The sequence below is a fragment of the Chaetomium fimeti genome (genome assembly GCF_033439085.1).
Source record: "Chaetomium fimeti strain CBS 168.71 chromosome Unknown B0H64scaffold_5, whole genome shotgun sequence".
In the NCBI taxonomy this organism is placed as follows: domain Eukaryota; kingdom Fungi; phylum Ascomycota; class Sordariomycetes; order Sordariales; family Chaetomiaceae; genus Chaetomium; species Chaetomium fimeti.
This window is the reverse complement of record NW_026944333.1, coordinates 1,026,521-1,053,048: the sequence shown is the minus strand read 5'-3', so window position 1 is coordinate 1,053,048 and position 26,528 is coordinate 1,026,521. Positions and strand designations below refer to the sequence as shown.

General features: G+C 56.5%; 9 protein-coding genes across 9 annotated transcripts; 3 read left to right on the top strand and 6 right to left on the bottom strand.

The window, feature by feature from the left end:
• Window positions 1-95: 95 nt before the first annotated feature.
• Window positions 96-1,901, top strand: B0H64DRAFT_180484 (uncharacterized protein). Its single transcript, XM_062798906.1, has 2 exons — window positions 96-510; window positions 634-1,901. Exons 1-2 carry the CDS (start codon window positions 283-285, stop codon window positions 1,630-1,632), a joined length of 1,227 nt encoding a protein of 408 aa, XP_062657631.1. The 5' UTR covers window positions 96-282; the 3' UTR covers window positions 1,633-1,901.
• An 87-nt stretch (window positions 1,902-1,988) lies between these two features.
• Window positions 1,989-2,918, bottom strand: B0H64DRAFT_418120 (Alpha/Beta hydrolase protein; the record flags this gene model as incomplete). The annotated part of the gene is made up of 1 exon (XM_062805296.1): window positions 1,989-2,918. The coding sequence occupies one exon, from the start codon at window positions 2,916-2,918 to the stop codon at window positions 1,989-1,991; it is 930 nt and encodes a 309-aa protein (XP_062657630.1).
• A 549-nt stretch (window positions 2,919-3,467) lies between these two features.
• Window positions 3,468-4,130, bottom strand: B0H64DRAFT_462608 (uncharacterized protein; the record flags this gene model as incomplete). Its single annotated transcript, XM_062807560.1, has 3 exons — window positions 3,468-3,533; window positions 3,585-3,651; window positions 3,724-4,130. 3 exons carry the CDS (start codon window positions 4,128-4,130, stop codon window positions 3,468-3,470), a joined length of 540 nt encoding a protein of 179 aa, XP_062657629.1.
• Window positions 4,131-6,188: 2,058 nt separating this feature from the next.
• B0H64DRAFT_443203 (OPT oligopeptide transporter protein-domain-containing protein) lies at window positions 6,189-8,981 on the bottom strand (the record flags this gene model as incomplete). Its single annotated transcript, XM_062806699.1, has 8 exons — window positions 6,189-6,527; window positions 6,626-6,782; window positions 6,859-6,916; window positions 6,977-7,154; window positions 7,206-7,469; window positions 7,552-7,833; window positions 7,887-8,564; window positions 8,640-8,981. The coding sequence occupies 8 exons, from the start codon at window positions 8,979-8,981 to the stop codon at window positions 6,189-6,191; spliced, it is 2,298 nt and encodes a 765-aa protein (XP_062657628.1).
• A 1,868-nt stretch (window positions 8,982-10,849) lies between these two features.
• On the bottom strand, window positions 10,850-11,773 carry B0H64DRAFT_443202 (uncharacterized protein; the record flags this gene model as incomplete). Its single annotated transcript, XM_062806698.1, has 5 exons — window positions 10,850-11,074; window positions 11,125-11,241; window positions 11,329-11,367; window positions 11,428-11,468; window positions 11,533-11,773. 5 exons carry the CDS (start codon window positions 11,771-11,773, stop codon window positions 10,850-10,852), a joined length of 663 nt encoding a protein of 220 aa, XP_062657627.1.
• Window positions 11,774-12,389: 616 nt separating this feature from the next.
• On the bottom strand, window positions 12,390-15,364 carry B0H64DRAFT_462604 (uncharacterized protein). The gene is made up of 3 exons (XM_062807559.1): window positions 15,134-15,364; window positions 13,796-15,076; window positions 12,390-13,702 (listed from the first exon to the last, which is right to left on the bottom strand). The coding sequence occupies exons 1-3, from the start codon at window positions 15,189-15,191 to the stop codon at window positions 12,510-12,512; spliced, it is 2,532 nt and encodes an 843-aa protein (XP_062657626.1). The 5' UTR covers window positions 15,192-15,364; the 3' UTR covers window positions 12,390-12,509.
• Window positions 15,365-17,595: 2,231 nt separating this feature from the next.
• B0H64DRAFT_180367 (permease for cytosine/purines, uracil, thiamine, allantoin-domain-containing protein) lies at window positions 17,596-19,768 on the top strand. The gene is made up of 4 exons (XM_062798905.1): window positions 17,596-17,978; window positions 18,052-18,361; window positions 18,415-18,494; window positions 18,544-19,768. Exons 1-4 carry the CDS (start codon window positions 17,892-17,894, stop codon window positions 19,732-19,734), a joined length of 1,668 nt encoding a protein of 555 aa, XP_062657625.1. The 5' UTR covers window positions 17,596-17,891; the 3' UTR covers window positions 19,735-19,768.
• Window positions 19,769-20,116: 348 nt separating this feature from the next.
• Window positions 20,117-23,066, top strand: B0H64DRAFT_180359 (P-loop containing nucleoside triphosphate hydrolase protein). The gene is made up of 2 exons (XM_062798903.1): window positions 20,117-20,366; window positions 20,430-23,066. Exons 1-2 carry the CDS (start codon window positions 20,232-20,234, stop codon window positions 22,767-22,769), a joined length of 2,475 nt encoding a protein of 824 aa, XP_062657624.1. The 5' UTR covers window positions 20,117-20,231; the 3' UTR covers window positions 22,770-23,066.
• Window position 23,067: 1 nt separating this feature from the next.
• B0H64DRAFT_180360 (uncharacterized protein) lies at window positions 23,068-26,420 on the bottom strand. The gene has a single exon (XM_062798904.1). It carries the CDS (start codon window positions 26,276-26,278, stop codon window positions 23,099-23,101), a length of 3,180 nt encoding a protein of 1,059 aa, XP_062657623.1. The 5' UTR covers window positions 26,279-26,420; the 3' UTR covers window positions 23,068-23,098.
• Between the last annotated feature and the right edge of the window lie 108 nt (window positions 26,421-26,528).

The following is a 26,528-nucleotide window of genomic DNA, read 5'->3' as shown; positions in this document are numbered from 1 at the left end:
CGCAGGTGATATCTCGTTTCTGGCTGATTGTGACTTGCCAGCTGACGAACGGGCGAGACCCTCGAGTTCCTGACTCGGGTTACAACACAGAAATCATGCATTATGATGGCCGCCAATAGTGATACCTAGTTGCGTCTGTGTACAAACAAGGAAAGGCGCGTATTTAGGTCAGGACTGCCATCGAGAAACACGGACAATGGCGTGGCAGTGTGCACGATTTTGATCATCGCCGACGGGGTATGAAATCGACCGCAAGTAAGGTACATACATACCTCACAAGCTATGTCAGCTCGCCCGTGGTCCCAGTCAGGCCCCCCTAGCAGAAAGGAACGCCTTCGCGCTTCCTTGCAGGCACTCCTAGTGAACGATGACATACCGTTAGACATGTTCGAGCCAGGTGGTTCCTGGCCACCGGCTAGGGATACGGTGTCAGATCCACCGCAGTCCCGGGCGGCATTAGGTCTTCCAAGCCCCGAAGAGGGACCTAACCACGAGTTTCCTAGTCACATTGTAGGTTCACATTGTGAGCGTGGAGCACACGCGCACACGCGGACACGATCACCCATCCTCTGGCACTCTGCCTTTGCTTCCGGCGGAGACCGCGCTAGCCGCTGACAGCGTTATCTACCTTAGTTTGCCCCCTTGTTTAGCTTGCCTCCCCAAAGCCCTGCGTCCAACAACGTGCCCGCCACGGCCAACGACAACATACTACGGATATCGCGTGCTGACCCTTCCGGAATCCGGACCCACCACAAACTCCCACAGAACCTGGACCGGCCCGCCCGAAGGACATCTAGTTATGACCACTCGAGCCGGGTCGATCCCGTTCTTGCTGCGTCTTCGGCCAATGTCGAAGCCGGTTGTCTGGTATTCGCCTCCTATCCTCCCCTCGTCGCCGAGGACCACGCCGCAAATCATGGTTGCCGCCTGTCACCGCAAGAAGCAGACCCGGAGAATATGACAGCGGTTTCAGACGAATCTCTCTCGCTTCGCTCTCCGTTTGCTCAATCCCCTTCGGATAACCTGTCACTGTGGAGCGGCCTGTCCAAACGCAAGTCAGCGTTGGCAGATACGGCAGCAGACATCCACTCAACGGCCCCTCCGCCTTGGACGACCGACTTCACCTACTCTAGCGGCTGGGCTCAGTCATTAACCTCGTCGCCCGATCCACCCCAACCGCCATCGCTGTCGCCATACGGTGGTGGTGGCAAAGGCGAAGTCGACTCGTTTCCGGAGAAGCGCCAAAGACCGCACTACGCCATCGAGAAGCGTTACCGAGCAGGCCTCAACGAGCGGTTCGAGGCCCTGCGCGAGTGCATCGAGTCGAGGAAGATGCAGTCCCGGCAAGACCAACAGGATCAATACAGCCGATTACCCTCGCTGGCAATGGTCCTGGATGCCGGTAGCAAGAGCAACAGTGGCAGCGCGAAGCCGTGGCCTCCGACGCGGATGAATAAGGCCGACGTCCTGGACAAGGCGGTAGTATATATCCGGGACCTAGAGGAGGAGAACGTTGTGTTGCTGGAGCATCTGAGGATTACCATACGCCGGCTGCGCGATGCCAGGGCTGCGCTCGGGGGCGCAGAGCCGAACGGGGTTATGCATAGTGGGAAGGACCAGCAAGGATCCTAAGGACATGGTGAGTGGTCGGGGCTGGGTGACCCTCGACTCTGGCACGTTTTGGTCACGGGAGTGAGCATGGGATTCGACGGGGGGATGCCTAGGCCTGGGGTGATGCCGGATAATGCTACCATTCCTATAATTGTTCAGTCGGCGGGATGACTACCTAGGTAGGTAGCCGGCTATTGGAGAGAGAGCCTGTTGCAAATTTACGTTAATTGACTTGTCTCGTATTCATCTTCCGATATAGCGGCATTACCACCAATCCAGGAACCACTCGAATCAGGGGCGGTGCAGGAGTCATAATATCCGCGGTTGGTGAGCCCGAGTGTGAGTGCATTATTGGAAATGGGCGTATCTAATGACCCCTAAACCTCGGCCATACCGGCTAGCGTATCCAAAATATCATCCAAGTATCTGACGGCTATGCTGAGATGAGCCTCATCCTCGTACCTACGGAATTCAGCATTGGGAATCAACCCACTAGCCTTCTCCGCCATATCGACTGGAACATTAGCATCCTTGGAGCCGTGCCACAACACCAGCTTCCCCGCGTCCACCCGTAGATCTTCGAGCTCGAAACCCCACGGAGTCCCGAACAGCTTAGCCTCACAAGCAAACCCTTCCGCGCCCTGCCTGAGCGCCTCGGCCGAGCTGCGCGTCAGAACGTCCAAGAGCCTGCCATTGTCGGCGAACACGACCTCTCGGTCCTCGGCGGGCCACCCCTTGAAGTTATCCGCCATGATGCGCTCGTACCTCCCCGGCTGCTCGGTATCCTGCGCCGCGCGGGCCGCGTACCAGTCGATCAGCCAGGTAACCAGACCCGGGGCCAAGGGCGCGACGTTGTAGAGGATGCGTATGGGCAGCTGCATGCCGGCCATGCCGAGGGCGACGGGGTAGATGCCCGACACGACGACGCCGCCGAGCAGGCGCGCGGGCGGCACGGCGTGCAGGCAGGCCAGCACGTAGGGCCCGCCGCCGGAGACGCCCATGGCGGCGAAGCGCGCCACCCCGAGGTGGTCGGCTAGGCGGAGCACGTCGGGCGGGAAGGAGAGCAGGTCGCGGTCCGGCTGCGGAGTCGACCCGCCGAAGCCGGGTCGGGTGACCCCGACCACGGCGATGCCGCGCTTGGAGGCGGCTTCGTGGATGGGTAGCGCCTCGCTGTGGGTGCCGGGGAAGCCGTGGAAGTAGAAGACGGTCGGTTGCTCCGGCGCGATGGAGGTGCCAAATGTTGTGTAGCAGAGAGTCCGGCCATCTGGGAGGACGATGGACTGGTCTTGTGATATGGTGGAATCCATGGTGGAATCCATGGTGGTTGAACAAGTTGCAAGAGTGTAAATCCGTCCTCGGTGCAGAACCTCATGTCATTTTTCTTTGGGTTGTGTTGGGGAGCGGGGAGGGAACTCGCCCCTTTTTAGAAGGGGTCACAAGCTAATTAAAGCTTAGAGATGTTGAACAGGTCACAACGCGCATTCAGATTTGGCGCCGTGCATGTGGTGTCACCCGGCAAACGGTCGTAGTGGCGTATTCGTGCAGCATGGGGGATGAAATAGTGTAATCACAAGTGCTGGTAGACGTTCCAGTTGACCAGCCATGTGATGCATTTTAACCTGTCATTTTCTTCACCTTCAGTATCCCCCCCTCATCTTCAGCATCTCCGCCTCCTGGATAGTGCGGAACAGAGAGTCAGCCACCGAGATCGTACCTTCCAGAGGCACAGAGTCTCAACAAGCTCACTCTACCGTGACCCCTAACTAAAGCTACTGTCGCTTCTCGGGGTTTCCAGACAAAAAGAACCATCATCCATAGGTAGGTTCCACCCATCTTGCCACAGTCTGAGCTAACATCTATACACAGGTGAGATCGGCGGTTTCGGAGTCGAACGTGCAGCGATCGGAGTGAGTGATAGAGAGCTGACGAATGGTTAGCCGACGTGTCATCAAAATGCAATAGTGTCGACTCACGTTGATGAAGCCACCATCACCCTCGGTGAAGAACTGGTTGGGGGCGGCAATGAAGAAGCACTCGTAGCTACACGAATATCTGTCAATTCTGGACACTAACATACCTTACCAAGGAAACAATCTGGAGGGATCAACTTACTCGGTGTTCAGGAGGCCCTGCCTGAACTCAACGCTGGTCTGGCCATCGACGTTGGCAGGGTCAGCGAAGCTGAATGCCTGGTTGTAGCAAGCGGCAGCCTGGAAACGAGCAGGGTCGGGGTTCTGTGCAAACATGGCGTCGGTCGTCTGCTTCGTGAACGCCTCACGGCCCGAGTCGAAGCTAGCAATGTCACCGATGAGGTCGGCGACTTCGGTGACGGCCCGCTCAATAACCGCCGTGACGAGTGCCGTGCCAGCGGCGCCCAGAATGATAGCGGAAACAGGCTCGCGCTTCTGGAGGGAAACGGAGCGAGCATGGCCGGCCTCGGTCTTGATACCGGCGGGGGCAGCGTTGGCCATGGTGGCGAAGATGGCCATGAAGGCAGCGACGGTCTTGAAGGAAGGCATTTTGACTTGTTGAGTTCGACGGAGCGGAGCTGGTGTTGGGGCAAGGATGTTTGGTGAGGAAGAAAGTGAAGAAGTTGGCACTACAAAGTTGGAGAAAAAAAGGCAATTGGCCAGCAAGTACAAGGGGAGGAAAGAAGATGGAATGTTGAAGGTGAAAGTGTTGATGGTAGAAGTGAACTGATGAGGGACAAAAGAAGCTTTGTAAAGAGGCTTCAACTGTTTTTATATCTTCTTTGGCTCGTTCCCCTCCTCGTCAGATCTATAAGACTTGTTATGGTTTGGTAGTACTCGGCTATACCGATGACCGGCGTGTTTTAGGTTGCCCCCTCTGATCTGCAACGCCTTCAAGGACGACATTGTGCCGATGTCCTTTCCAGAAACTTCCACGTTAAGGACCTACATGGACAAAGGTTTATTCGTAGGGAAATCTTCGTACCCCCTTCCGATTTGTTACGACGGTGGTGAAGCGTCCTCTATTACGCCCGCCCCCCAGGCCCGTCCATCCGTCCCAAATTTCGTGGAGGTATGTACACAGCAACGAAGGCTTCCTAGTAGTCATCTTTGCGGTACATCTTGTACAGCATAGGCTCCTCTCCACTTAATACTAAGCTTAATAACCCCTACCAGGCTGGCTGAGACGAAAGTTATTGGCCCTTGGAGGTTCCTGGTATGGGGCCGTTCCAGCCCCGTTGGTGGAGTTCTGCTCGGTGTCCATTCTCGGCAATGTGTGGATATCAACGGAGCTCTCTCCGTGCCCCTAGTGCCCCTGTGACAAGATGCCAAAAATGGGCCGTTATTTGGACACAAGCAGGCTTGGCTGTCTCCATTCCATGTTAAAGCTCGTATCGCGAAGCTCTGACGTAGATGATAAGCGAATGAAACACATTCTACATGTTAGTTTCATCATTTAATGTTCATTGCCGGTCCAATAGAATCATTCTTGGGATCCCGTGAGCTATGAATCGAGAACGAAGTTGTACTTTTTCCTCGAAATCACTACGGAACTTCCCGACTCGCCCTCAAGTAATTCCTTCGTCGCTCAACTTCACGGCATTTGTCTCGATCTTTCTTGGCGGGAGATGACCGGGACCCCTGTTCTCGTTAGGCAAGCCAAACCGGATTATGCCGTTCCTCGCCCCCGAGCTGCTGTCCGGATACAGATCTGTATGCCCCTGAATTCTCACGAGCCCCCTGTCCGGGAAGTCCCATCCCGGACCCGACACTCCTGCGTCGTCCACTTCCCAACCATGAAGCCAAGATACGCATGGAGACGCGCACAGGGACGCGGACGAAGCAGCAGTGGACTATTCAGCAGGCAACCCCAGCTGCCGGGAATCCCGGTGTCTCATGGAGAGCTCTTTCTTCTGCCATGAAATCTCAAGACTTAGAGCCAAACCCAGCAGACTCAGACAGTTAACGAGGCCGCTCCAGAAACCGGCATACTCTCTTGCTGCCCGCTGCAAAGTGCTCCCTCGGACATGAAGGAGTGATACGGGTAGCGGATTCGATGCATTTTGCAGAAGGCCATGGAAGGAAATCAAGAAGGTAGTTGTGGGATCCAGATGCGCTTCATCATTGTGGTGTGGACTCGTAAGTACACATCATTATCATCTCGACGGGAACCTCAGAGCCGTCTAAGAACCCTTCCGTACGAGGGCTACAAACACCGACCGGTTCATGGCATTAGTGTGTCGTTCCTACCTGAATACCTATTCCTCGTGGAACTCAAGTCCAGGCACCCATGTCACAACTCGCCACCTCTCCCCCCTCTTCTCCGGGTGCTCCAGCCCTGCCACCCTGTGGCCAAAAAAAGCCGAACCCAAAAGGAAAGCAAAGAATCAAGCAAAAAGAACAAAATAAAAGTAAGCGAGAAGAATAAATCGAATAATAGAAAGAGGGTAAAAGAAAAAGTAAACGGAGTAAATAAAGTTTCTTTGGGCTTCAGGATGGCTTTCGTTTTGTTCCTACAGTTGGGGACTCGGGATTTCCATTATCGACGTCTACGCTTGGAGTCGGGCTTTTTTTGTCCATAACGTGCCTGCGTCCCCACCGCACCCTTCACTCCGCCACGGGACAAAGATCATAATACCCGTCCACATTATTCCCCCACCACTTGGGGAAAGGCACCGAGGGCCCCCCCGCGCCGAAGACGGCGAAGGACAGGATGAAGAGGGCGGCCAGGCTGGCGCCGTCGAAGGCGCCGGTCACCAGGTACGAGTAGTCGCGGAAGACGCGCGGGCGCCGGTTGCGCAGGTACCACTGCACGAAGAAGCCGCACAGCACCTGGCTCAGCAGCACGCACGTCTGGGACGCGTTGTAGGGGATGTAGCCCGCGTACTGCAGGAACTGCGGCATGTTGATGTCGTAGAGCGAGAGGGAGCGGATCTTGGGGACGAACTGTTGTTGTGGGTGAAGGGGGGGGGGTTGGTGGTTAGTCGGGTTGGGGGGTTATGCTGATGGATGGTGGTTTGGGGAGGGGTGGGAAGGGGACTCACATGTGCAAACACCCGGTGGGCGGCGACAATCCCGAATCCAATGGCCAACCCGATTGGTACCATCTCGTACAGCCCCCCGCCGGCGTAGAGGTATTTGGCTAGCGCCCATGAAGTTGCGTTCGTGTTGTACGCCTGCACGGTGGCTCCGCTCCAGGAGCTATTCCCGTCGGTATGGGCGAGGAGGGTCGCGGTTCCCATTCACGATAGAGATCATCACGGCGTAGTTGATAAACCCACCGAGAATGGTGCCGTAGATCTGGGTAAGGAACATGACGCGGGGAGGGATCTTGACTGTGGCCGGGTTAATTTCTTCAATGACATGGTAGCTACCTGAACTCAGGTGCGACATACGGTATTCGCCCATCTTGAGGTCATTCGACAAGTTGACCGTGTTGCTAATCACATTGTGCGACCAAGCGGCAAAGTACATGTTGCCAATGGGCCTCTCGGGGAGAATCAAGCCTGCCAGCATCTTGGAGAGGTTATTCGTGGCGATGCCATTACCGTAGCGGGAGTACAAAAGTGTGCTCTGTAGAGCCGTCAGTAAGTCTCCCCAATTTAGTTCGGATACACGCCTTACCAGGGGCGCGATGAACATGCCCAAAAGCAGCGAGACGATGTAGGCCCAGGCCGGCAGGGTGACGTTTTGTGTCGTGACAACGATGCGACCTAGGACAAAGCTAAAGACCAGCACAATAATATACCACCACCACGGGACCTCCTTGTAGTGTTCGATCATGTGTGCATGATGACGGTCGTCGTGCCTCCCAGACTTTGCGCTCTTGTATGCTTTGGCCACGTCCCCGCCCCAGAAAAGGAAGCAGTGGGCGACGAGGGCACCAATCTGGGATATGGTGAGCCATTGCCGGGGTAACATGGATGATACCAAGTCGCGTAGACGAGGACGGTTAGGACTGTAGACTTACAGCAGCGTTTGCCATGAACATGGCGTATGCGAACGACCCCGTAAGGCGAGGGATACCGTATTTTTCCAACGCGTCCTTGTTAAGCACGCCTCCGGTAAAGACTTCCTGGATGGGATAGGTGGACCCATCCTGTGACCGAAGCCGTGTCGACATGAATGGCTGCGATTTGGCATCCCATGCATTGGTGTAGTAGATACCAAGCATGGCTGCAAAGCAAACAAGATACCCGAACGCCACATGGGCTTGCAACGGAAGCGGGAGTGAGGTGTTGAAGGAGGTAATCTGGAGTCGGTTGTCAGCGTCTTTGCTTCAACCTCTGGGATCACTTGCCTTACATATTGCCAGTCAAATGACAGCGTGAAGAGTCCCAGGCCCTCATTGTTGAGTGACCCGCCGAAGAGGTTGGTGAGCGTGGCCGCCTTCGCGCCAGTTGCGTTCATAGCCGCAAGACACGGAATGGAAACGGCGTTGAGCCATGGCCAGATGTAGGCGGGGAAGAACTCGTAGAAGAACATGCCCACAAAACTGTACCAGAACCACCGGAGAGGCTTCGAGTCTTTGACGTCTTGCCAGTGAAGCCCCTGAAGCGTCTTGACAGTCGGCAGGGTGCTCCAGTACACGGCGTCAACGTGCCAGACAGCGATGGGGCGCATGACTCCGCAGAGGCCGTATCCAAACAAGCCGATGGAGATGACGGCAAGAATGACGGTAACAGGGCTGAGGGGTAAGTCATAAAACAGGTCTTGAACGGCAAAGACCATGACGCTCGCCGACGCGTTAGACGCCGAAGTGGCCGTGATGGCGCAAATGGCGTGTTCTTTCAGCCTCCAAGGCCCAGGGTTGATAAAGTTCGCGGCCAAGATCCAAAACGGAAGCTTCCCCTGGCCGCCTCGCGCTCTCCACCGTGCAGTCAGTTTGTCGCCACGGGGTAGGATATTGGCCCAGGCTTGGCCCACGAAGTAAGCAATGAGCACAATAAACGTTCCTTGAATAGTAATTTGGGTTGGTTTGAACTGTATGTAAATGGTAACGTCAGGTCCAGGTACGTTCGCTTTAGGACACCAAACCTAGCAAGAGCAGATGTATACCGTGTAGATCTGGTACATGACGGCTTGGAAGGCCGACAAAGCAGTAGCCAGGAACAGACTCCGGAAGGTCAGCGAAGGGTCGTGGTCATCACGCAGCGGGAGAAGATGAGTGGCCGCATCGGCGCCCGTGATGATGATCACATCCTCGCTACCGTCGTCCTTTTCCTGGCTACTGTCATTGTCGTACGCCGGGGGCACCGCTTCGATCTCGGGGGACTCGGCGACGCCGGATTTGGATTTCTTTTCGTCGTCTGTGGAAAGACGTGACTTGTTACTGGTGTCTTGGAACTCGTCGGGGCGAGGAACCTCGACGATGTTCATGGTTGCGTCAGGGGCCGTCATGTTGAGACGGTTCTCGACCACCTTGACACGGCGGGTGGAGTAGACAGAACATGCAAGGATTGACGGGACAAGATCTGAACCCGTGGCCATGGAATACCAATGGTCTGGCCTAAGATATATGAATGGTACATGGTAAAGCTTCCGGTGCTCTGATTGATACCCTCTGTCGGCGTCTACGGTGGTGCAATCCGAGCCAAAAGTTGTGTTAGCACGCAACTTCGGGTTACCATTCGCGGACGGCGATTGCAACGGGGCCCGACATGGCTCCTTGGGGTGACCTTCCTAATGAGGCATGTGCTTTACACGGGTGCTCTCCCTGGAGACGGCAAATAGTGCCGGTTGGGGGTCGCCTCAACTGCATATTAACAGGGAGGGGTTACCCCGAGTATGCAGTCTGTCTGTTAAACTCCTCGGGGATGTTGCAGATGCAGATAACTGGGTTCGGTATCTCCCTTTCCCGTGTGCCATTTGGCATCCTGGCTGATCCCGGTCCCGGTTGGGTGCGTGATATTGCGTTAGAATCCTATTGTATCTCCCCTGTTTCCCACCTTCCTCAAAATCACACGGGAACCGGGAAAAGGGGTGCCCCTTGCAACACTGATATCTGTATTTCTGAGAGGAATAAAAAAAGAACAGGAAAAAGAAGAAGAGCGGAAAAAAAGGCACATGTGCCTCCAACCTTTCGCCATTTTGCGTGCAATCCTCGGGAAGATACAAAAGGGAGATTGGGTCTTATTATTGTCTTTCGATGCAGGCTCCAAATAGTCTGTAGACTGCCGTAGCAGTGCTGTCACTCGCGGAATGAGCCCGAGCAGCGAGGCCTGCGAAAAAGGATGATAGCTTCATGGTGTATATAATAGAACGTGCCGGTTTGGTCTAAGCAAAGTGATACGAGGAACTGCTGAGTCCGCGAAATAGCCAATCAAAAAGAAGTAGATACGAGGATGAACGTCCGTCTCCCCCACGTATTATTGAGTAGGTCGGTAGGTAGGTAGTTATAAGCAGATCCGGCAAGCGATGTCCACAAGGGAGTCTGTGATGAGAAGAAAAGGGCTCAGAAGCGTACGTTCCCTTAAAGCACCAGTGTGTCTCTCATTCTGTAGCGTGCAATCTGTTCGAACGATGGTAGGGAGGTCGTTTAAGCGCTTGGCATGCATGCAAGGTTCCGCGCCCTGAGTTCGTCAGAGTTTGGGACCGATATTGCCAAGTTCCAGAGGCTCGCCACAAGTCAAGTAAGTCAAGTATGAAGGCATACTTCTGACTTGGCTGGAGTTGCCTTCCTTGAACTTGATCAAGTTGGAACAAGCTAAATGCTATCGGATCCATTAACTTTATCAAAACGTGCGCTATACTAACTAACTGGTGAGTGGGTTGGCCGGTTTGATTTAGTTCAGTGCGTTGGCTAAAGTGGCAATGGCAATGTCTCTGTAAAGACTTGCTTGGTGATGCGAGTCAGGGGTTAGGGGTTATACGGGGGACAGGTCTGTGATGGTGGTTGGGCGGGGGGGGGGAGGGGGCTGGGCATTTTGTCGTGCCAGCCACTTCCCGTGGCTAGTGGTGACTAATTCAATGAACTCAAGTAAACTCAATTATTCTGTAGAGGGTGTTACTTGCTTGGCTGGGTGGCCGATTTAACTTGACTTGACTTGACATAATTGATTCAAATATACTTGACTTGTGGCGAGCCTTGTCACTGCGAACCCACAACGACCGAGAGTATAAAAGCTCGGAAGTTTTGTCATAACCATTCAACACCGAATATGTTCATTAACCTGAAGAACATGGGAACTTTACAAGTCCCATATGGCTAGAATATTTAGGTACTGACGAGACACACCCGCTCGACCGCAGCTCAACCAGTTCCGAGGCTAGAGTAGAGTCAGACCCAAAACAGCCAGCCCAATCGCGAGCCCAGGCCCGAACACGCGGCTTGCACTAGAAGTGGTCGTGCTTGACTCCGGTGTGTCGGTGGAGCTAATAGCCGGCGAGGTTGGTGCTTCGGTGATGGAGCCTGTGGTAGCTGTCGTCTGCGCAGCGTCAGGAGTAGGAGTACTAGTCGCCCCGGAGGCCCAAGGGTGGGTAGTAGAGGCATCCTACACATCTGGTCAGTCGACGTGATGTTGGGAGAGTTAGTAACACGTACAAACAGGTCGCAACAGCCCTCCTGGTCGCAAACGGTGCCGTCCGTGCAGCAGAACTGGTTCTTGTCGTTGTAACAGAAGAAGTTCGGGAAGTCCCCAGAACACCAATGCATCGGGATCTGGGCACGTTGACAGCAATCCTCGCCGGAATCCCAGCGACTGCATGTGTAATACGACGTTTCCGTTGGCGTCGGCCTCGCTCTCACGTTGGGAACTCCAGACGTGCCGGTTTCTCCTGGTCCGCCCTAACGTCACGGTGTAAGTTGAATCTGAAAACGGGCGACAGAAAGGTTCTGGTCACATACCCAATCTTCGCAGCAGCTGTTATCCTTCGCCACACAGATCCCTGCAGCGGTCTGTTAGCAACAACCCTGTACGGATCAACAAGCAACAAGAAGCGAGGCACTGACGGGCGATGGAACAGCATTGTTGGTGTATTTCTGGGTTGAAACAACCTATCTTGTCGCAGACCACATAACCGTCGCCAAAGCAGTCGGAGCATGTGCTACGGATGCTACAATCGTTAATAAACTGGCGGCCGAAAAGCCCTGCCGCAGGCGAAACCCCGGAGTTGCTGTCAGGGACGAGCTGCTGCCCTGCCGCGTTGGCAACCCCGGCTGCGAAGAGGGAGATGACGACGGATTGGTGCATTTTGGCTTTCAATTCGCCGATCGAGAGCTGTTCGGGTGAGGTGAGAGATCGACAGACGTGAAGGGTTTCTCGGGGGGGAACGCGTTGTCGGATAAGAATTACCCCCCGGGCTGACTCTCAGCCGCGATGTAACGCTGGACGCCTGACATGGCGAGAAAACACAAGGCAATTTAAGAGACGGCCAGAAACGGCTAGCAATGCGAAGCTCCTCTCGTCTCGCGCACCTTTCTCAGCCAAGAAGACTGTCCTCCCCGTCGGTACAAACCACCATTCGTACATATGTAAAATAACTACCTATGTCCGTAAGGAGGCACCGTATATGGGGGAAGTCATACGTCAACTCGTCGCTCGTGATTTTCCTGGTCCCTCCGAGTCCTCCGGCCCTGGCGTTCTCGTTATGGTCGGGGCATCTCCGTCATTAAGGTATGGACATACAAATACAGTGACGTCCTTCAATGGACCCGAAGATTGGGAAAGGAATCTCGTTGTTCGCTGATCCTCGACCCAAAGCCTCACAGTCTTGGCAACATCGTCTTACGTATAAGGCAGATCCCGAGTTTGGCAAGGTTGAGAGTTTTGTATTAAATATATACCCGTGGTCACGGGAGACATGGAATTAGATAGGTAGGTACCTAGGGAGGTGCCCACCCGGCAATATATCCATGGTATGGCTGGCTATGGCACCTCTCTGAAATACCACTACAACGCAGTTTGTAGTGGTATCCTTGCCTAGATACTAAACCCTCGCAACGGCTTTATTCTTCTCAATCAACTGAATCGACTCCTCGCCAACCACCTGACCCTCCCCATCCCGATCCTGCTCGCTCTGCCTCGCCGCAACCGCAACCGCGTCCCCAGAACCGGAACCAACAATGACAACCCTCGTCCCAACCGTCTTGACCCACTCGTTCGTGCCCCTTAGCGTAGCCGTCTTGTCCGGCCAGAGGAACCCGCCCAAGATCCTACCCGGCGAGGTGGCATCCAGCAGCCGGCGCATCTTGGCCGGGCCCGTCCGGCCCATCACCACCAACACCAGCCACGTGCCCAACACCGCCGTCGCCAGCGCCAGCACCACCACTGCCGGCACCATATACGGCAGCTGATACCGCAACCGGCGCCGATACACCGTCACCGGCACCTGGTCACCACCGCCACCCGCACCACCATCCCGCTTCCTCCCCGCCCCAAACCCACCCCCGCTAGCTGCCGGATCATCCAACCCCCACCCCTTCGTCCCCACCACCGAATTCGCCGCAATATCCGTCCACACCAGCCTCAACAACTGCGCAGCCCCGTCCGCGCTGGCCGTCAGGTTCTGCCACTTGCTGTACAGCGCGAGGCTGGTGCGGCCCGAGTAATCGGCATGGCCCTCGTAGCCGACGGCGCCCGGGCGGCGGATGCCGAAGGCGTTCTGCAGGGCGCGCGTGTAGAAGTCGACGCCGGGCAGGTTTTGTCCTTGCTTGGCCGAGACGTAGCCGTTGCCGGTGAGGACGGATTCGGCGGTGACGATGCCGGGCAGGCGGAGGGTGCGTTGCTGGGTGGTGCTGTGGTTGGTGGGGAGTTGGGAGGGCGGGGTGGAGGGGTTGAGGATGCCCCAGAGGGGTTGGGCGTTCCAGAGCGTGGTGCGGTGCATGTTCTCGACGGTCCAGAGGGGGTGGTCAGTGGGGGAGGCGTAGGTTTTAGGATTGGTGGAGGCGACTTTGAGGCCGGCGAAGCCCGTGCCGTTGTGGACGAAGGTGACGGTTCGGATGGTGGCGCGGACGGAGCCGGCGCAGCTGTAGAGTGGGAGGGACCATTCCGAGTTGGGCTCCGGGTTGAATTCGGAGCCGCCGTCGCTGCGGCGGGCGGCGCCGTAGAGCAGGCCGCAGCCGACGAGGCTGCTGTTGATGTTGGCGGGGTTGTCGTGGTCGCCACCGGCGCAAATCTCGGCTGGTTTAGGGGTCAGTGGGGGGTTCATAACTTTCATACCTCAAGCGTCTAGAGGGGAGCTGGTGACACGAGATAGAGATAGTTAGTACGTACAGACGAGATTGAACTGTGGTTCGCCGATCCCCCACGGATTCCCAGTTGGCTCTGATTCATTGGCTGTCGACGAGGCCGGCTCGAATTGCAAATAATCCCCAAAGTCCAGAGTAGACCTAATGGATTGGTACTCTAGGGCGAAGACGTTGGCATCGATTATGTCTCCGTTGCCGGTGTGGTTCGGGTTGACACCACTACCGAACCCGGACTCGTCACCCAAAAACTTCATTCCAGGCGTCACGTCAAGCCGCGTGATATTGTCCGGGTCGGGATCAGTGGCGTTGAAGAAAGCCAGCGTGAGGAAGTTGTTTGCCCAGGCAGCCTTGTATGCCCTTTCCCTGAGGTCTAAGTGTCCCTGGCCATTGCCATCTCCAGGAACTTCAAGGTCCGGACTTACGCGAGGCAGGTCAGAAAAGCCCCCGCGATCGACAAGGGCCCAGTTTCTTGGTCCAAGTAGATTGGTGCTATCCTGGGATAGCCGGAAGTCAAAGGTGACGTTCAGGTCCACACACTGCGTTTCTGGCTCGATGAAGAGTATGTCCTCGGTCCACGTGCTGCCGTACTCGTGGAAAGGGATCGGGGCGGTGTGATTGCGGAAACCAATTCCCCCGTTCTTTGAATCAACAATTAGACCGTCGACTAGTTGGATTGTTGGGTCGAGGACCAGTATCTCAACCTGGCGATAGCCTGATTTCATATACCAACCGAACTCACCGAACCCATCTGTGGTGTTAAACTGGCTCCTCCACTGAATGTCGAAGATGCTTGATACCGATTCACCCATCTGGTCGGCGCCATCTCTCAACGCGGACCTCCAGATGTCAGGGATGGCGCGACCGTAGACAACATCACTGCAGTTCTGGAGCAGCCCCTGCTGCACACAGGTCCGGTTTACCCAGGATCCAGGGCAAACGTCGAGGCCACAGCTTCTGGAGAAAGGTCCCTCAACCCGAGTGGGAGTCGCATAGCCAAATGGGGATTTGTCCTTGACGAACTGGAAGGCCTCCATGACGAGGTCGCCTGGTTCAACCGTCTGGTACAGACCGAGTGGGGTGACAATAGCGGCTACCGAGATCAACAGAACGATGGCCGTCTGAAGCAACAGGCCGTTGCTGATGCGGCGTAGGACTCCATGGCGGGCCGCTGCGTCGGTTTGCAGAAGTGTTGGCCATGGGGAAGACTGAAGGGACCGGCCGAGAACGGACCAGGTGACGGCGGTGTTCTCTCCATCAACGAAGCCGACGAGAGCGGCTGGGAAAAGAAGCGATAGCAAGATTTGCACTGGTGGAGGTTCCTGTCAGCAACAACGCCACAATACGAAATACGGGGAAGCCATACAAACAAAAACGCCTGCCGCGATGAGACCCGAGGTCTCCGCAACCGTGAGTCCCTCCATTTTGCGTCAAGATCATCATGATTTTTTCGTGATCCTCACGCGTTCAGGGGAGCCTGGCCGCTTAAAGCAGATGGGTCCCAGGTTACATCGAGCGGACTGCCACCAATGAGCTCCGCGGACTCCGTGACGCGCAGGGCTCGAGAGTTGTTCCGTCTTACGGTCGCACGCGACGCCATTCAACCGGCCCACCCTCGCACAGGTGCCCTCGCAGGATCACCAGCATGCCTGGGATTTCACGTGCTCCGCCAACGGCCCGGCCCGAGGCGTTGAGACAAATGTGGCGGCGGGAAGACTTGGTGGGAGGAGCGGATAACAGCACCGCTCTGGGTATCATCAGACCTTCGAAACCGGGATGTGCCGTGAGTTTGCTAGGGTTTGCTAGGGGGGCATGGTACAACACCGCTCCATGAAAGCTGTACCCAATGTTCGTGCTGCCGGTTGAGTTGACAACTTTCTCCGTATATCCGTCAGAAAGCTACAGCCTACGAGAGGTGAGGTACCTATTCAGCGGGGCAGAACAGTACTATCTGTCTTGAACCAAACGCGCCACTCATGGATCGATAGCGAGATTTCGGGATAAGAGGGTACGAAGCTAATCGCCAGGACCTCGAATCTGATTGTTAAGAAGCAAAAGGACCTTGCTCAAGAGAATGATAATAACCATGCGGTGGGATGGTTGGCGAACCGCGCATACACATTCACCAACATGTATTTTTCCCCATGGACCGGACATGTGGTGTGGCGGTCGAAAGAAGAACGAGGCTCAGGGAATGAACGGCGAATGCTTGCGGAGAAAATAACAACGCGACACAATACAGCCTTGGCCTTGACCGAGCGGCTCCCGCACGAGCTTCTCGGCCGTTTGTTTCACGCTCGAGCAAAATGTTAGGTTTTCAATCCAAGGGATTGGAAGCAGTCGTATCCCTCGGACACCTACTCAGAAGCAAAAGCGAAAGAGTTTCGGTGCATGCTCTGTGCAACGGGAATATTCGGTGGTTTTTCTTCGCCGGCAGTGGCGATGTTTTAGATGAGATTCCATTCAAGATTCGCAAATTCGGAGTGACCCTGGAAGAGGTTGCCGCCCTTGGGTTATGCATGTTTTGACAGAGTGAGAGGCCAGTTCCTTCACAACCCAAGGTGGGCACGTTCTCGGCGGGTCGATGTTGCGGGGGAAGTCCAGATGAAGTTCCCTGTCTGGCGCTCGGGTGTCTGGCGAGAAAAGCTTAAATTTCACGTGCGGGTACACGAGTGTGTTGAGTTATGCTTGGAGCGGTTGTGGAACTTGGAGATTTGCATTTTTTGAAGTCTGGCCTGGGGCAGGGCTGCTCGCATTCGTCTCGGACTTTTATGCCCTAAATTGCCCAAGGTCGCGGGGTATGTGAACTCAAGGGCCCAGGTTGTTCTTCAAAAGTTTGACCCAACAGTATCGAGTAAAGATTTTGTGAGCTGCATGGTCCTGGCGATAGCTTATCCAGCTTATCTCACAGGGACCAAGATAGCGACGGCAGTCAACTTTCAACCTTGTTCATCCGAGGAGAGAAGAAATGGAGGATGCGAGGATTTAGAAATGAGGCCTCGAAATTGCTCCGAGAACACTGTCTGTACAGGACAACAGGCGTCATATTAGTTTGCTATTCATTCGCTGCCGTACATACCTTACCTGGATGACGAAATGTTTTGCCGGGCTTCAACGGTGGTGGGCCGAGTGGATTGAGGGCGGGAGCTGGGCACTCTGGGGCGGCGGGACCTGAAAGATGGTAAGATGGGGCCTCAGATAAGGTTCCATCTGGGGAACTTTTGGCTTCCGCGCCAAGACGAACTCCACCACAACCAGCCAAGATCTCCAGTATCGCGGAGGCGGACGTTGGATGTGCGATCAATCAACCGGTCACGATCCCTGTCTTCCAACCATCCCTCGGTTATGGATTCAGGTGTTCGGGACCCTCGATCCCTCGGATTCCTTCAGACAGGTCTACTTGGAAGCATCGGGAGGCGGGGATTCTGGGATGTTTCCCTGGCACGTCGTGGGGGGAAAGATGGGTCTCAGTTCTGGGCAGAGTGGCAGACTGAGGGGAAGCCGATAAGCGCGCCCCTCATGGTGAGATAGAACGACGGTCCAAACTCCAATCGAAGGCGATACTACCGTGTTGGAGAGCTGGTTGTGGCAAGCAACCTTCTGTGAAGTCCCTTCGTGGACCCCTACTAATTAATTGAACCATCTGCACCAACCACCCTCCCTTTCACAGTTCGTCCCAACTTGAGTGTCTTCTCATACACGGCGAGTTCCATTCGCAGCTCGGTGTTCCTTTTTGATACACGGTTCAGAATACTGGAAGCACTGCTTCTCCCCGATTCCCACCCTCACGTGCGCCGTTGCGTCATCTTGCAGGGCTGGCCAACAAGACTGCTACCGAAGGTTGACGGACCCTATCCAAGCAGGACGAGCACCCCAAGCTTGGGATCACTCAAACCTAAAACTTGAACTGAACCAGTCGGCAGACCCTCCGAGTCTCCTCAGTTCAACTCATTCACAAAAAGCTACCTGCGCTCCTCGGTATCCATTGATCGGCAACCTTATCGCTCGTGGCGGCCGCTGGTCTTATACTCACTTATACTCACCGACTTCGGCACTCAACATTGCCTATCATTCTATCCCCATATCTCGTAGCAACAACCATCGCTCGTCACCACATCGCAGCCATGTCGGGCAAGCCGAGTGTCTTCCGACGCTTGGCCGACAAGGCGGCCGTCGAGTCGGAACCGGGCCTAACCACCGCCCAGTTGATGGTGCGGAACCCGACTCTTACCTGACCAGACGGCGCACCCCCGTTTCCGCGTTCCGACCCGCTGACCTCGCCAGTTGACGAACCACGACCTCAAGCCCGTCGAGCCCGAGCGGCGCCAATGGGGGCCCTGGAACTTTGTCGGCTTCTGGATTGCCGACTCGTTCAACATCAACACATGGATGATCTCCTCGTCTATGATTGTGGGCGGTCTGTCGTGGTGGCAGTCATGGCTTTGCGTCTGGATCGGCTACGCCATTTCTGGCTGCTTCGTCTGCTTGACCGGCCGGATCGGCGCCACCTACCATATCGGGTTCCCCGTTGTGAGCCGCTCGTCGTTTGGTATCTGGGGCAGTCTGTGGCCGGTCTTCAACCGCGCTGCCATGGGTGCGTGCTACCCGCATATTGGAGCGTGCGTGTTGGAGCTAACAGCGAAGCAGCATGCATTTGGTACGGTGTGCAGTCGTATATCGGAGGACACTGCGTGTATCTGATGATCCGATCCATCTGGACGAGCTGGGTACGTCGGGCGGGCCAGCTTCTTCACCACAACACTGACGTTAAACCAGGACCGTGATACCATCCCAAACACCTTTGAGAAAGGCTCCGGCACAACCACGGCGGACTTTGCCTCCTTTTTCATCTTTTGGCTCTGCTCTCTCCCCGCCATCTGGTTTCCGGTCCACCAGATCCGCCACCTGTTTACCGTGAAGGCTTACTTCGTCCCCTGTGCCGCCCTCGCCTTCCTCATCTGGTCCGTCGTCCGCGCCGGTGGCATCGGCCCCATCATGCGACAACCCGCGTCGAAGCAGGGGAGCGCACTCGCGTGGGAATTCGTCAAGGGCATCATGAGCTCCATCGCCAACTTCGCTACGTTAATCGTCAACGACCCTGACTTTTCGCGCTTCGCCGGCAAGCCCCGCGACGCCCTCTGGTCGCAGCTCTTCACCATCCCCATCGGCTTCGGCGTGACCTCCTTCATCGGCATCATCGTGTCGTCCTCCTCAACCGTCATCTACGGCGGCGAGCCGATCTGGGACCCGCTCGACCTCCTGGAGCGCTTCATCGACGACGGCGGGTCGGGGCAGCGGTTCGGCGTCTTCGTCATCGCGGCGGCCTTCTCGCTCGCGCAGCTGGGCACCAACATCGCGGCCAACTCGGTCTCGGCCGGCACGGACATGACGGCGCTCCTGCCGCGGTGGCTCAACATCCGGCGCGGCGGCTACATCTGCGCGGCGGTCGGCCTGGCCATGTGCCCCTACAACCTGCTGACGTCGAGCAACATGTTCACCACCTACCTGTCCGCCTACAGCGTCTTCCTCTCCTCCATCGCCGGCGTCATGGTCGCCGACTACTACCTCGTCCGCCGCGGCTTCCTCGAGGTCAAGGAGCTCTTCGACGCCCGCCGCTCCGGCCCCTACTACTTCACCGGCGGCTGGCACTGGCGCGCTTATGCAGCGTACATCGCCGGCATTCTCATCAACGTTGTGGGGTTCGTGGGTGCGGTCGGTGCCACTACCGTTCCGATTGGCGCCACATACTTATACAACCTCAATTTCTTTTGCGGATTTGGCGTGTCAGCCTCGGTGTACTGGGCGTTGTGCAAGGTGTCGCCGATCCCGGCTACGAGCGACAAGTGGATGGAGGTGGGCGATGAGATTGTTGATCTGAGACTTGCGTATGATGATCAGAGTGTCAGCCAGGAGGATGAGGAAGTCGACACGGGGAGTACGGTTAAGAATGTTGGAAAGACGGTCTAGGCGTGCTTGTTTGCTGGTTTGCTGTGGGATACCCATTTGAGTCGAGTTGTTCTGGGCGAAATGTTGTGTCATGCTAGACTCGGTTCGTTGAACTTTTGGAAATGCAGGAATCGGGAGCGGCGATTTAGCGCTCGGGAATTGGGGAATGAATTCATCATGTCGCTTCGTGGAACATAAAAAAGTGAATGACTTCCCCACTTCTGAAGCTGACCTACTTGGCCCGATCCGTGTGAATGATCATGTCTTCAAAGACTGCGATGTTGTCGAGATGTGAACTCTGGAGAGCTTCCATGAGCACAACCCCAACCCTGTGTGACTGCCCCACCTTGCGTGGATTCCAGATTGCTTGGCGGGCAAGCTGCGCGCGTGGGGCAAGCGGCAGAATTCCTCTCCGCCAAAAATTTCCCAGGCTTGCGGTTCAGCGCTGTGCTCCATCGGCCGAGACAGCAAGCCCGACCAGCCTTGGATTCACCCCATTTCCTCGCGCAACAGTCAAAATGGCGGCTGGGAACACGAAGGGTGGCCTCGCGCATCGAAATAAACCCACACCGAAAAAATCCGACGCGAGATCGCTCAAGAGGAAGAGGGGCCAAGAGGACCTGGGGAAGTTGAAAGCCGCCATTGATCAACTGGTGAGTTCTGCTATTCTATCTACTTCCATTGTTGTTGTCGGCCTTCTAACCTCTCAATGCTAGGACCCCAAGTCTCCCGACATCAAGCAATTCACCGACCTCCCCCTCTGCGAAGCCACCGCATCCGGCCTTCGCGCCTCCCATTTCGAAGTCTTAACCGATGTGCAACGAGCCGCGATTCCCTTAGCCCTGAAGGGCAACGACATCCTCGGTGCCGCCAAAACTGGCAGTGGCAAAACACTCGCCTTCCTTGTACCAGTCCTTGAGAAGCTCTACCATGCAAAATGGACGGAGTACGACGGGCTTGGCGCCCTCATCATCAGCCCAACCCGCGAGCTGGCGGTACAAATATTCGAGGTGCTGCGAAAGATTGGGCGGAACCATTACTTCTCGGCCGGTCTGGTCATCGGGGGCAAGAGTTTGAAAGAGGAGGCTGAGAGGTTGGGGCGGATGAACATCCTGGTTTGCACGCCTGGGCGGATGTTGCAGCACCTGGATCAAACGGCAGGCTTCGATGTCAACAACCTGCAGATTCTGGTGCTGGATGAGGCGGATCGGATTATGGACATGGGCTTCCAGTCGGCCGTCGACGCCTTGGTCGAGCATCTCCCTACGACAAGGCAAACGCTCCTGTTTTCGGCGACACAAAGTAAGCGCGTTTCAGATCTCGCACGACTGAGCTTGAAGGACCCGGAATACGTGTCGGCGCATGAGGCGGCCGTGAGCGCGACCCCCACGAATCTACAACAATCCTACATTGTAACGCCTCTGGCCGAGAAACTCGACACCCTATTCGGCTTCCTCCGTACCAACCTCAAGAGCAAAATTATCGTCTTCTTTTCCTCGGGCAAGCAGGTCCGGTTTGTGTTTGAGAGCTTCAAGCGCATGCAGCCCGGCATCCCGCTTCTCCATCTCCACGGGCGGCAAAAGCAGGTGGCGCGAATGGAGATCACTTCACGGTTTTCCTCGGCAAAATACGGATGCCTCTTCGCCACAGACGTGGTTGCCAGAGGCGTGGACTTTCCAGCCGTTGACTGGGTTGTCCAAGCCGATTGCCCCGAGGACGCAGACACATATATTCACCGCGTAGGGCGGACAGCCCGGTACGAGAGCAAGGGTCGGGCCGTACTCTTTCTGGAACCAAGCGAGGAGGCCGGGTTCCTCAAGCGGCTCGAGCAGAAGAAGGTCCCGTTACAAAAAGTCAACGTCCGTGAAAACAAAAAGAAGAGCATCAAGAACGAGCTGCAAAGTTACAACTTCCAGTCCCCTGACCTGAAATACCTCGGGCAAAAGGCTTTCATCTCCTACACCCGCTCCATCTACCTCCAAAAAGACAAGGAAGTGTTCAACTTCAAAAAGCTCGACCTCGACGGTTATGCCGAATCCCTCGGCCTCGCAGGTACACCCCAGATCAAGTACCAAAAGGGCGACGACATCAAGCGCCTCAAGAACGCCTCTCGCGCCGCCATCTCCAGCGGCTCCGAATCCGAGTCGGACGGCGAGGGCATCAAGCCCAAGAAGGACAAGAAACAAGTCCGGACCAAATACGAAAAGATGGCCGAGCGCCAAAACCAAGACGTCCTCTCCTCCCACTACCGCAAGCTCCTCGGCGAGGAGGACGCCGGGCCCGCCTCCGACGACGACGCCGACTTCCTCTCGGTCAAACGTGTCCTCGCAGACGACGCCCAGCTCGACGCGGCCGCGGGCGGCGACGCCCCCAACAGCACCACCACCGAACCCAAGGTCGTCAAACTCGGCAACAACTCAGAACTCATCATCGACTCCCACCGCCGCGAGAAGCTGCTCAAGTCCAAGAAGAAGCTGCTCAAGTACATGGACAAGGGCAGCAAGCTAGTCTTCGACGACGACGGCGTCGGCCGACCCGTCTATGAGCTGCAGGACGAGGACGACTTTGCGCAGCAGGGCCCCGCCGCCCACCTGCGCCAGCAGTTTGTCGCGGCCGAGTCTGAGAAGGTGAAAGAGGCTGATGTTGGTGATAAGCAGGCGGCGAAGCTGCGCCGGCGCGAGAAGAGGGAGCGGCAGAAGGCACGGGAGCGCGGGGAGGAGCTGGAGAGGGAGGGCGGCGGTGTGGCGATGCTGGATGGTGGTGGTGGCGGTGGGGAGGATGAGGGTGGTGATTATGATCCGCTTGCGCTGCTGCGGTCGTTGCCCGTTGCGGGTGGGGAGGGTGATGGTGGGGGTGGTAGTGGTGGGGAAGAGGACGGGGAGAAGGAACCGCCGAGGAAGAAGGCGCGGAAGTGGTTCCAGGATGATTCGGACCAGGAAGACGAGGATAAGCGGAAGAAGAAGAAGAAGGGTGGGAAGAAGGTCATTGAGATGGCGGAGGAGCCGGAGAATCTCGAGGATCTGGAGGCCTTGGCGGCTGGGCTGTTGGAGGATTAGGATGATGCTGGTTAGAGTGTGTGATTGCATGATACCTTTGTTGATTATGTCATTGTCGCGTTGGAAGTTCGCCTACCTACTTAATGGGCAATGTGGGGGAAGCTACGGGTTCAGAGCCAAGTCGAGGGAGGCATTTTTGTGTGACAGCGCATGTGAATTGCAACAGGAATAAATATTTGCTGGCGGCTAGAAACGGATCCTCAAGTAATAAAAGCATATCTAACGTCAAATCTGGAACGGTATGGTATCGTTCGCACTCCCCAATACGCCATGCGCCCCAATCCCCCCAAACCCTTCCTTTCCACCCCTCCTCACCACTCCCCTGTCTCCTACTCCGTCTCCAACTCCCCCACCTCATCTCCATACAACCTCACGCGATAAAAGCACGTGTGGTCCTTGGCGCCATAATTCGACACCGCCCGCAGCATGACCATATCCGTCGCGGCCCGCAACCGGTCCACCAAGTCGCGCGACAGCGCATGCACGTAGACGCCCTCGTCTTGCGCGCGGTGGTCGTAGACGAAGTGGCCAATCTTGGCCAAGCCCTGCTCGAACAGCCTGTCGTTGGCGGGGGGGCCAAAGTCGGCGGGGAACTGGACGGCCATCCAGTCGAGCACGCGGTCGTGGTGGTCCGGATCCTCGATGCGCGCCCACACCTCGACGTCGCGCGGCATGGCGAGCGGGTCCGTGGTCGCGGCCGGGTCGATGTGCTCGAGCAGCACGTGCTGCGGGATCACGAAGCGCGGCAGCTGCACCGCGAGCGTCGCCGGGTACGTGCGGTTGCGGTGGCCCAGCGTCGCCGCGCACCAGCAGTGGCCCGGGTCCGACCACGGCCGCAGCGCCTGCGACTTGTCCTGCAGGAATTGTGGCTGCAGGCGCATGGACTTGAGCCATTTCTGGGAACCGACCGGGGGCGCGTCGAGTTCGTAGGTTGGGGAGGAGAGCGAGATGTCGACTTGGGCGTTGTTGCCTGGGGAGAAGAAGTTTACGCGGTTGCGGAACATGGCATCGATCTTAGCGGCGCCCGGTCTGCTTCCTATTTGGGCGAGGCGGCGCACGATTTCCTTGTCGACCACTTTGTTGATGAGCGTGACGGTCTCGGCTTTGGTCATGCCGCCTTCAGAGGCGAGATTCCTGACTTCCCGTAGGACACCGTCGAGGTCCTTGCGGAGACCGCCCATCTCGATGTCGACTTCGTTCTTCGACTTGGCCAATCGATCCGTCAGCTCACGAATAAACTCGTTTTTCGAGACTAGAGCCTCATCGGGCTCTTTGGGTGGTCCCTTGGGCGAACCCTTGCCCTGTCCAATGGTGTCGGCAACCTTTTGTTTGTTCTTCTCCAGCCACTTTTCCCAAGACGCTGGTGCTGACTTATCCACAATCCGCGCCACGTCGTCGGCTGAGAGAGGCTTGCCAAGGAGACCGGCATCCTTTAACCGTTGCTCGATCGCTTTCCAGTGTGTCTCGGAAATGTGAGATTTGCCATCCAATGATAGGATGCTGTTGTCGTGTTGAATGAGAGCCTTGAGGGCGGCCCAAAACTCATCCGCGATGATTATCTTGCCCTTCTTGTCTTTCTTCACCGAGACAACCTTCGGGAGGACCGACTTGAGATTGTCCACAACTTTTTCGGTCGCTGAAGTCCTCCGTTCTAGATAGTCTTTGAGATCGTCGTATTGGTCATCTGTGAGTACGCCGAGAGGATGAAGAAGAGGCGAAGGGAAAAATTGGCCGACGTTGTGTGTCCAGTCATTCCAGCCGTACCAATTGAGCGTCAGGATGGGAGTCTCGAAGAGGTCCGGCCGAACGAGGCTTTGAGTGAAACGGATCACGTGGAGCAAGACGAAAGCCCCCGCAACCACTTTCACGGCCGACCACAAGCTGAATGATGTCTTGACATCAGACCAGCGCGGACGGTAGGTGTGAGGGCCCGTAACGGCAGGTTCTTCGGCTTGCTCGACTTGCTCCTCCCCTCGGTCCGCTTCACCTTTCCCTTCGTGAGGCTTAAGTCGGTTTCGCAGCTGGTGCAAATAATCCATGGCGACATCTGGATCAGCCAGCGTTTCTTGTGACGACCCGCCCACATCCTCCAGCTCCGGAGACCCACTCGCTGGCGGTGTGTGTGGGATACTTCCGCGGTACTGATTGGGATCCGGCGGTCGCTCTCGCCGGGAAGCTGGCGTGGTGCCGCCCGGCCGCCTTGGAGGTCTTTTTAGCACACTCGGGGGTGAGGCGTGCTCAACCGGGGGAGATGTGGGCAGTTGTGGCTCTTCTTCGAATGGTTGGGCGGGTTGAGGTGGCGAAGGCGGTGCAGCTAGGCCTGTTCGACGCATGTCCTTGGGCGGGGGCGGCGGGGTTGGTGTTTGGACGTTTGCCTCATGAAACAAGTTGCTTTCCTCGACGAAACTACGCGCTGACCCAGGTCGGTCACCACTGAGATCCGTCGGTAAAGCGGAGTTCTTCGGAGTCAGGGTCATATCGAGAGCAGGTCGTGGTATGAGTGGTTGAGGCGGGGGAGGCATAGCCGCTCTCGCCGCCTCCTCCCGTGCTGCTTGTTCGGCAAGTCGTTGCTGCTCCGCTTTCCGTTCTTCTTCGGCTTTCCGTTGCTGTTCAGCCTCTCGTTTCTGTTCCGCTTTCTTTTGCTGCTCCGCCTTCCGTTGCTGGGCGGCGTTCCGCCGCTGTTCTGCTTTCCGCTCCTGTTCGGCTTTCCGTTCCTCCTCCGCTTTGCGTTCTCGCTCCGCTTTCTCCTGGGCTGCGGCCTGGGCCTCGGCCAGCTTCTGAACCCGGCGGCTGCGAGCTTCCCCAGCTTCTACGGACCGCTCCCGCCTCAACCGCGCATCTCTTTCCTTCCGCTCTTTCTCAGAACGCGCTTCCGCTTCCTCATCGTCGCGGGCCCTCTTCCGGGCGTCTTTCGGCGCGGGCTTTCTGGGGGGTTGGCGTCGTTTTGTCCGCGGTTCATCCTGATCCTCGTACTCGCTCCCGTCTTCTCCATTCGACTGCTCCTCCTCCACACTCTCCTCCTCAAATTCTGCCCCATCCACCTCAATCGTAGGCCGTATCATCGGCGAAGGCGGAGAAGCGGTCGTGTCCCTAGAACCGGCCCGTGCCGCCCTTGCCAAATCCTTTGCTCGGCGACGGGCTTCCGCAGCGACGTTGTCCCTCTTCACCTTGGTAAAGATTTCAGCGGCGGCTTTGGTGATGTTGCCGCCGCCGCCAACCGCGGCCCGGTCCGGTAGCTGCGTGATTGGCGAACCGTAAGAAGTGCTGTATTTGGCGGGAACGGGCGTTCTAGCTTTTCCTCCCAGATCGGAAATGACTCGTCCCGTCACGGGATCCCTTGCGGGGGTCGAGGCTCTTGAGCCCTGCGGCCCGGGAGACGGGCTCGCGGTTGCCCGCAGGCGACGTCTGGGAGGCATGGCGTTGATGATCCCAATACTTTCTTGTGATGCTGTCGCAAAACGTTGCGAATTCGCAGGCGACAGCTGCGGACTGGTCGTAATGTTAGCCATTGTCGCTGGTTTCGAGTGACTGGCGGTCAAGCGCTAAGCGCCGGGAAATGCGCATCAATGATCGCAACCAGTGAGAAAGGTGGGGTTGATGAATTGCGACGAGTGAGAAAAAAAGAGGACAATAAATCTGGAGTGAAGCGCTTACAGACGGGTCGAACAATAGCCGCCGTTATTGTAAAATAGGAAGAAATGGAATGAATTTTGGTTGGGTATGAAGGCTGAAAACCCGAAGCATTTACCTTGAGTGACA